The sequence below is a fragment of the Neovison vison genome, chromosome 8 (genome assembly GCF_020171115.1).
Source record: "Neovison vison isolate M4711 chromosome 8, ASM_NN_V1, whole genome shotgun sequence".
Lineage (NCBI taxonomy): Eukaryota > Metazoa > Chordata > Mammalia > Carnivora > Mustelidae > Neogale > Neogale vison.
In genome coordinates, this window is record NC_058098.1 from 74,265,220 (window position 1) to 74,275,524 (window position 10,305).

Consider the following 10,305-nt stretch of genomic DNA (forward strand, 5'->3'; position numbering starts at 1 on the left):
TTACCCAGATCACTCTTTTGAAATATCCCTGTGGTGGCTGGCTTATTTTGAACTCACTGGGAGCTCATTAAATGAGTTTAACCCGTAGTTTTCTTATGGATAAAAGTCTTAAAATGTCATTATTAATATTAGCTTAATTTTTTCCATGTGTTTGAATATAATTGTGGCTCATTCCAATAAAGAGTTAAATAATAACTAATATTTAATAATGATAGCTAAAATTCCATCAAAGCAAATTACTCTTGGTTATTGTCAGAACAATCTTAGAGCAAGACTTAATATAGTCAGATTTTCATATAACCCCCAGGAATTGTTAGGATATTGTCAATCAATAATATGAAAATGGTACTTTGTAAAAACTTCAAAATTTCAAATCCTATGCCTGGTCACAGAAAGTCATGTGTCTTACTATAAACACAGACTTTTTAGGTTTCTATGGTCTTGTGTAGAAAAAAATATATATTACATAGACTATTTAAAATCATAAAGACATATTTTAATGACATGTTTAACCAATATATTTGTGAAGATTTTAACATGATTTCAAAGACTTTTAAAAAAGTGCTTCTCTGCTTATATAATTTTTATATATGTCATATTTTTGTATATATTTCTGTGTTTATACACATATGCACAATCATTTATATATGAAAAGTACATGTTTTCATCATTTTAAAAATCTTAGTACTCTAGGTCACAGGAAGTTGACCCAATTTTTAAAATAGGGGTTCATGTCTTAACATTTACAATGTACAATATGTTACATCCTATTTTTACAATGTTTTCAGTTGTATAGATTAAACATTTAGTCCCTTAAGGTTCACATGCAACGATTTTAAATAGTCATATTATTTCCTGGGAAAAAGACAAACAAACAAACCAATGTTGCATTCAGATAAAGAGTCTAAGCTGAAAAGTACTATCTTCCATATGGCAGCTATAGTTATATGCTACCATGCCAGCTATTTCCCTAAGGAAAGTCCAGGCATGCTTAATTATAGAGAGACATCATTACTTAGGAGAAAAACATGAGTCTTTAATTTCCTTGCCTCTGCTGGACTGGGGCAGTTCATTCTGCTGAATCCAGCAAAGTCTGAGTAACACTTAAGCTTAGCTGGTTCCACATACAAGGCCTGGTCTTGTTAGGTCACCCACAACAGCAGCTCCTAAACTGTGATCAGTGTTGTTTCTGTTATGGAATGTCATCCACACAGAATTCATTATGCCTATAACTAAATACAGAAAGCCCCGCCTGATGTTAGGGCGCCTGTGAAGCAACTGTTCTTCTTGGCAGCTCCTCCTTTAACTTTTGGACCACCAGATCCCTCCTGGGAACCAACCTAAGAAAGTGCTATTTGAAGTTGCACTGGTTCCTGTAATGTGGCGTCAGTGTATTTCTAATTACAGTCCAGACAGTTTTGAGCACAAGTTACTAGACAAGAGTCCAGGTCAGCATTTTGGCTTGCCAGGTCAGTCTTGTTCTCCTCCCACTTCTTTCCAATAATAGCTTCTCATATATACCAGAAATAGCATAGGGAATACATCTTTCTAACTCTTAAGAACTGCTCTTGAATTCAATTTTCGGCAAAGTTCGGTAAGCCAAACTTATCCAAAGAGACACTACCTTCTCATTATGTAATTTCAATTAAATGCCCAGTGTACCATCATCTAAACCTTCAGCAGAACCACGTTCTAACTCAGCAAGTCTAAGTGTCTGCTTATGTGATGGGGATAGATCTTTGTACTTGTGCTAAATCACCATGGACTTCGATAATTTCAATAATGTTATCTCCCAGACTCTGAAACGGATGCAAATTCAGTGTTGCTGGTTTTGTGAAAACTAGATATTTTCATTCAGGAGATTAAAAACTGTAGTTCTTCAGATGCAATACACTGGGGATTTACTTCTAGTTGCATTAAAGTAAAATCAACCCATTAAGCATAATATTAATAGAAGGTCAACAAAACCAGCAAATAAGCAAGTTATAGAAACAAAGTGCAATGAATCCTGACAAGCTATTCTGTTTCATTATTATCATGACATTACGAAATGGCACTAAATGTAAGGGTCTGCCACAATCTTCAGTTCTGAAGTCTTTATTATAAGTCAGCCATTCATACTAGCAGCAAGCTGACAACACAAAACAAATTCCCAGCATCCACTCGCTGTTTATTAAGTAAAACAGGTTATGTCATATAATGGAAAGAGTTGCCTGCTGGGGTAATGGACACACCTGGGCTCGGATTTCAGCTCTGCCACGAACTATGTGCCTTTTGGCAAGGCAGCTTTTCTAATCCACAATTTTCTCCTCTGCAAAATGGAAATTTTATAAAACCTATTCATGTAGAATGTATAGGTATAAATAAGGTTAAGATGGACAAAGCACACTGTACAATGCTTTTCACTCAGTAAGCACTAAACAATAATTAGAATAACTTACGATTCTAAACAGAACAATTTCAAATTTTTTTCAAACACAAGAGGTGCTTATGGCACCAAGAAAGGAGGGGCATCTAGTGCACCTTTTTAAATAATTTTATGTCTAATATTTGGGGGGAGAAACCACATATTTTTGTAGATTTGGAGAATATTGTGAGAGTTATGGTTAGACTCGTAATGTTTTTTTTCCCCAATATTAAATTATTTCATTTGTTCAGATTTTACAAAGAAGAAACAAGGAGACGAATGTCCTCTTTACTCAGCTTGTCTGTACCAATGTATCAGTGTGTAATAAGAAAACTCCACCAAATCTTATATATACTATGGGGCATGAATGATCTAAATTCCCTCTAAAATGACCCCAACATAGATTTATAGAAACATGCTTAACATTTTCACTATTAACATTTACAACACTTTAGAGGCATCTACCCTTGCTCTCATTAGATATTTCTTCCCAATGTTCACGTTTTTCTGGGAGTTTTCACCTATTAACTATTCATACTCTGAAATAAGTTAGCCTAAGTTCACAATGTATTAGTTGCCTGATTATGTATTTCTCGATTTACAATCTTGAAAACTGAAATGCAGAGCATCAGTGATCTCACTCTACTTTTAACAGTGATTAGGAGGCAATACCACATCTGGAATTCAGTTGTTCAGACACCTTGCCACATTCTGTTTGCCCACACTGTGTAAACACCAAGGCAAGAAAAGGATTTGAGAGAGCACTGCACCCATTCCCATATTCAAGTAGAACACATGGAATCTATGCTTAAAAGAAGTGAGGGGGAAAAAAAAAGCCACGCAATTTCTGAAGAGTTCTAATACAATTATCCAAAAAACGTTTTTCTTCCCCAAAACCTAATTGGGATATTTTAAGTCTTACTATATAGCAAAGACCAAGAAATTTACCAATTCTTGTGTTTTGAGTAATAGAAAAGGGACCGAGTTGTAAAATTATACATAAGTGCACAAGAAAAAAAGTATATGAGGTTTGCATAATATTGTTTTGTACAGCAAACTCTAAACATTTAGAATATGTGCTGAAGTGAACATGAACTGAAAATTTTTAGACCACAAAAATGACTTATTCTTAATTATGTCAAAATTATGTGCACTTCTTGAAAATAAAGTTTGCAGAGAAATTTCAAACAGCAGCTTTATATCTCTAGAATAAAACAAAACGTTAAGTATCTATGATACTTAATTTTCAATGAATATTTATAGGAGTTAAGGTGTGGCCACCAAATGTTTACTGAGAAAGGGACACAGAATGGGTCAATGACTGCTTTTCAGGAACTAGTGTAGCTCAGGGTGCTGCTTTTCACAATACAGCTAAGAAGAGCATAAGTATTATATAGTGTTAGTTGTTCTGTAGTCAATCATTTTTTTTATCAGCTTATTATTACACTTTCTCTAAAGGTATCCAAAACTGGAACATGATTTCACTGGCATATATATAAATTTATGGTAAAAAATATAATGTTTATAATAACTGTAAGAACATCTTACTTAAGCTTTTAAAGCTCGAACATATTACCTAGTTTCTCTGCAGATACATGTAAATAACCTGAACTTATAGGAAAGCCTCAAAGACAAATCTTAAATAGAATAGGCCCATTAGATATCTATATCTACACACCAGAATAAATATAGTAAGAATCACTCTTTAAATATAAGATTGAGATGAATGAATGCATTAGTTTATATGGAGGGTGATAGTTTTTAAAAATGTTTTTGTGTTAAAGGCTTTCTTAATAAAAATTCTGAAACAGAATAAATCAAGAATTAAGTACCTATGTAATATTTTTCTTTATTGCAGCAGTTAAAATACTGAAAGCCCAGAATCAAAATAAACCACTATACACTGTCACAAGAAAGACATATTGAGTAAGGCTCTTGGAGAGTACAACATAGTATACATTGCCAATGGGCTCCAAAAGCCTATAGATTTGCTAGGTTTATCTGGGGAAACTACATGATAAACCACAGAAGGGTTCTGATAATTTTCACAGACAGAATCAAGCGTTCCTAACAATGAATGCCCTTAGATTTCTATATGTAACCAAACTCACAAGAGTCAAACTTCCTTACAGAAACAATCTTGTTTTTCCCTATGTTCCCCTATTCAGTCTACAGCTTACAGTGGGTGCTTAAACAAATTTTATTAACTGACAAACAGAAAATAATATTTTCTCTTTTACTCCGGCCCCCTATCAATGTGTTTCCTACAGTGTGGCCAGAATGACATTTTTGAAGTATAAATTTGACAAAGGTGTCAAATAAACACTAAACTCTTTCCATTATTTTTCTATCACACTTACCATAAAGATTCAAATCCTTGATATGGTCTAGAAGGGTCTGCAAGACCCAGGCCTACTCCTCTAAGACCTCCATATTCCAGGGCCTTCTCTCAGTTGCTAGAATATGCCAGGCCAACTCCTATACCAGGCTTTTGTAACTAGTATTTCTCCTCTACATTTACATGGTTTACTCCTTCTTGTCTCTCAGATTTAAACCTCAATCTTCAGGGAAACCTTCTTTGATTAGGTTAGTTCACACTATTTTAAGTTCTCACAATATTATGTATTGTGTATGTATCTTGTCTTCCAAAATACATACCACCATTTTAAGTTTCCATCTACTTTTTAAATAACTATGTCTCCTCATTTAATGCAAGGTCTAGTAAAGTAAGAACTATTTCTGAGCGTTTACTCACATTTCTTTTTTACCTGAGCCTGCTACTCAGACACATAAAAAGCATTCAATCATTATGTGCTGAATAAAGAAATGAATGCAGATATGACTGAGTGAATATGGTTGTCTATCTGATCACCTTAGTAAAGTCATAGAAAGCATGGGCTTTATTAAGTGACATCTATTATACTACCATGTTTAGTAATATTTAGTAATTAGCGCTTATAAGGGTATGTGTTTATGTCCATTTAAATAGGGAAAGTAAATAAAAGTGACACTGAAGAGTCTAGTATGAAATTTTAGTATAAATGACCCTAAAATACATGAAACCTGGAAATCATTTTTAAAAGTATAACTTTTCTTCTTATTGATCAGCTTTTTATTCTCATTTTTAAGCTAGACAGTCATGAAATTCACTAATTCTTTTAAGCTGCTAAGAAACTACTAGTCCTCTTAAGTAGAGACTTATTAAATAATAATGGTCCTGGGGCACTTAGATGAGCATGATTCACTGAAAAAGCTATGTACCCCACAGGTATCCATCATTCAGGAAAGATGACATTCTTGGATACTTGAGTTCTGAGGCTTATTTTCAGGGTCAAAGATCGTAAGTGATATATAGGTTAGTTCTATCTCATCAGCCATTTATACATATATTTTTTGAATAATCCCTGAACCTGAAAAAATATCAATCCTCATAAAATGGAAATCTCATTTAGCAGAGAAGATAATATAGGGCTCTAGAATGAGAGTGCCTGTAGTTGTACGCGGGCTCTGCCACTAACCTGGTCCTGACACATAACCTTTCTTGTGCTCTCTTTCCATCACTACATAAATAAATAAATAAAACTTGCTAGGCTTGAATAAATTAGAGTAAGGATGAAACTGAGCTCGTTAAATAAAAATATTCTAGAAAACCATAGCTGCAGAAGTTGTTGCAAGACATTCTGGGCCAGAAAAAAAAAAAAAGAGAGAGAGAGAAAGAATATTATTATTGCCTTTTTAGTAGTTCTGACTGTATTTTTAATATGAAGGCAACTAAATAATATTAGGCTTTATTAAGTTAAAAAAGAAATTGTGGTTAGAAAAAGATATAATTTGAATCTTATTGAATGTTTGTTTTAATTTTTTTTTCCCTAAATTTTCTCTAATGAATGAGGATATGTTTTCAAATTACTTTTTAAAAAAGGATGTGGCAATCAGTGTGAATAGTGGCTAGAGGCAGGGCTCTGCCCATACTTCATCTGAATAGAAACCACCTATCTCTGGCCATCAATACAGGATTGGTGTAGGGAGAAGCACCCATTCTCAATTAATTATTTAACAGTCACTTGACACACATGAAATAGAGAAAATACATAAAAATGGAGCCAACCCTTCTGGGCAGATGGACTCTGCCTTTATCGGTCCATCTCCCATTTCTGTGATAATGAAAAGAATCCAGCCTTTTGTTTTCCTTTCATGACTAGTGGTGATCTTTGCACTCCGTTTTCAGATCAAATTTTCAAAATGAATCAATGCTCCAGAACCATCCTGATGGATTTTCTTTTCTGAATTGAATTACTTTAAGCATCAGGTACTATACTGCTCAATTATGTATCTCGGTAATTCCAAATTCTTCCTTTTATGGAAAGAGCCTATCCACTGGCAAAATAAAATGCATTTCAGAAACATTTAATTCTGCTTCTCTTCAACATAATACTTTTGCCACGCTTTCTCCACTCTTAAGTGTTCCTGATTATGCATGATCCCTGGATCCCTACATTTAAAATGCACAAGAAAATAAAAATTTTAATTTAAAACACCCTCCCACACAGAACAAGCTGTCATTGTGTCATATTTGTTTCCTAATTTAAGGAAGGAAGTTATATCTCATGTGTCCTTCATTAAATTTTCTGCTCTGTATTTTAAAGTGGCAATGGGATATGTAGAGCAATTTTTCCCATAAAAAATGTTCTATTAAAAAATACATTTCTATTAATCAGTGAAGAGATATGGAGCTTCAAATTATAAAATAGCAAATCATCATATTTACCAGCTACTTCATTCAAGATTTACAATTAAATTAGATAATGGAGAGGAAAAATATGTACTGTTTTATTTTTGTAAAACCTAACTATAAAGCCTGGTACTAAACCCATGGAAATTTACTGGCCAAGCTGAAGTGCAGTCTAGCCCATGGAATACACAGTCTTCTATAATTACTAAAGCCAAAACAAAATGAAAACAAAAACCTTCATGAAGGCAGAGAATAATAAAATAGCCCTTTTCTTTTTTTTCCATAAACCCATGAAGGCTACAGAACTCTTCTTTTTCTGATGACCAGCTTTTTCCTTCCTAACAAACTCCCTTTGCTGTTTAAACAATTACAAATTTTATCAAATCTTCATTTCTCTTCAAGTCAGATGAGAGAGAACTGCCAAGTCTAATAAGATTTACAAGGGCTAGTTCCTCTTAGAAGTGTCAGCAAAAAAGCAAAAAAAAAAAAAAAAAAAAAGAGCAGGAGAAGACATTATACAATAAAATTCAGCCACACATACAGCTTTTGTCCTCACAGCTTTCAAAATCAGATTTAATAATTAATCTATTTTAAAACAATTATAGCCATAAATGTCATTTATCCATGTGCTGTCTTGATTTGACCCATGCACTATCTACTTTAAACCCTGACATCTCTGTTGCTCAGCCACAAATATATCCATGCTTCATCTTTTTCGTATCAGTCACTTTCTGGTCATAGGCTTTTCGGTATTTATACAGTATTTTTCCTTGGTGATTGTCATGTAGCAATATTGGAGACACAAGAATGCATTTTATTTATTAAGGAGAGAAAATAAAACTTAGGTACGATTAGTTTTTCATTACACACTTTTAATCCTTAAAAACAAGAGAATTTACAGGTTGGCCTCCACGACTCAGATAAATATCATTAGCTAAATGTACTCAGAAAATCTCTTACAATCCTTCATATTCATCCCTTGTTTATTAGCCTACAGAAACTTCCCAGTCCAACAACGTCTAAATTTCTGTGTTACTTATCTTTCCAAGACATCTGCTAATTAAGAAATATGTTATTTAATCTCTAACATTTCTAAATATTAGCTGACCTGTCTCCCACTTCAAGAAATCACAGAAATCACATAATTTTTCCTAAACTGACAGAAGTTAGACTTGGACATAACCAAAGAAACTAACATTAATTCCAAGAACCCTCCTCCCTCTAATCCAGAAAACCTTCACATGGGCCCCCTCCCACGCCCCTTTTTCCACAACCGGGAGCAGGACTTTCTACTTTACTTATAAAAGGCAAAGCGGTTCCTATGCATCCTGTTCCCCTTCTGTCCTTTACCGTGAATAACAAACATGGAGATTCTCAACCATAGTGAGCCTCTCCTGCACGTCATTCTTCACCAAATGTGTGCCCAAACTTCTAGATGCCTATATCTGCATCTGAGGGGAAAACCTGTGTGTTACAGACTCAGAGGTGGCAGAGGAAAGCACGGCAGTTGTTGAGGCGAGCCATGGCCCAGTTAAGTTGGGGGAGCAGCCTGACAAAGAAGCCGAGGAATCCTAAGAGGAGAGGTCATTCCACTTGCCACCTGTAAGTAAGCGGGGTCGGCACGAAGGGTTCCCCTGAGAAAACGGAACCGGAAATGGGGCTGCTCAACCAGGAGGAGAACGCCAAAGGAGGAGCTGTGGGAGGTGCTAAGGCAGAGAGGCCAAAAACAGGTCTTCACCTTGAAACTAGCTGAAACGCACTGTCCAGAGAAGGACGTCCCCATGCACCAGCCGGCCCCACCTGCCTCGCCCTGCCTCCCCGCGCCCTGCCCAGGCCGAGGCCCCCCGGTGGGTCAGGCGTCGGGCCTTACCTTGGCTGCAGTCCTTGCCGCGGAAGCCGGTTCGCGAGCAGTCGCACACCGCCTGGTCGTCCACCACGGAGCACACGCCTCCGTTAAGGCACACCCCGCCCTCGCCCTCCTCACCAGCCTCACACGGGCTCCCCCCGCCGCTGTTGGGCGGCTCATCGTCCAGCTTCACCTCGCCGCTGTCCACCGGCAGCGCCTGGGAGGAGTTGACCCTCACGTCGCGAATCCACCCTTTAAAGGGCTCGCGCTCCCTCACGGAGGCCAGCGTCAGCTTGAGCGCCGCGGCGCGCAGTTCCGGGGGCAGCCCCCCCACGAAGAGCCCGCTGAACACGGTCATGTCCCTGCGCTTCGACTTGACCTCCACCCACTTGGCCTCCACCTGGTCGATGAAGAGCGTCGTGTTGCGGAACTGCCGGCGGATGCGCACGTTGTGCCATGCGCCGTCGTTGACGGGCGTGTCAGCCAGCAGCGTGGCCGGCTCCGCGCAGAAGATGGAGAAGCTGAGCTGCAGGCGGCCGCCGCGTGTCAGAATGAGCTCCAGGAAGTCGCAGAAGCCCTCGTCGTCGAAGTAGAGCACTAGGCCGCGGGCGCTGCGCGTCTTGAGCTGGAAGCTCATCTCGCTCTCGCAGCAGGCGTTCCACTTCGGGAAGCGCGTCCACTGGCCCTCAGCGCCCGGGAACTCCAGCCCGCTGCCCAGCTCTGCCCAGCAGCCCAGGAGCAGCAGCGAGAGGCACAGGAGAAAGCAGCCCCCGCGCTGGAGAAGCGCCGTCCCCATGCTCGGGGCTGGGGTGCGGCGGGGGGGTGCCGGGGCCGACAGGGTCAAAATGGTCCTGGACACCGTGATGTAGAAATAAGGGTCCGGAAATCAGTAGGGTAAGGGGATAGGCAGGAGTGGGAGGGATGCACCCTCCTTTATCTAGCTCTTTTTTTCTTCTTCTTCTTCCAGCAACCCCTCCCTCTCTCCCGATAGTCCCCTCCCAACTGGAAAACGTAGACCCAAGTTGTACAGGGCAGCAGCAGATCTTCCAGACCAAAGGGAGGATACACTTTGGAAGCAACGTTCTGGAAAAGGCGTTAACAGAAGGTCAAGGGAAGTCACTTATCCATCTGAGTCCCATGACCTAGTTCAAGGGCATCAGTGGTGTCAACAGATGCTTCACTCCTCAAATACTCTCATCTACCAGGTACCATCCGTGGTACCCGGCAAAAGCGAAGCAGTTAGACTGTTGAGAAGCAAATACTTCTCAGGGAAATACAAGAAATCAGCAATGAACCAGGATCCTTGGATACTTGTAAATG

At 38.4% G+C, this 10,305-nt stretch overlaps 1 protein-coding gene across 22 annotated transcripts in view; it reads right to left on the reverse strand.

Moving 5' to 3' along the window:
• The window catches only part of NRXN1 (neurexin 1), a 1,167,944-nt gene extending 1,158,143 nt beyond the window's left edge, over positions 1–9,801 (reverse strand). For all 22 annotated transcript variants that reach the window (XM_044263931.1, XM_044263930.1, XM_044263938.1 and 19 more), the window contains exon 1: positions 9,010–9,801. In XM_044263931.1, coding sequence (XP_044119866.1) covers positions 9,010–9,781 — 772 coding nt within the window. In that variant the 5' untranslated portion in view covers positions 9,782–9,801. The remainder of the gene's footprint in view (positions 1–9,009) is intronic.
• Between the last annotated feature and the right edge of the window lie 504 nt (positions 9,802–10,305).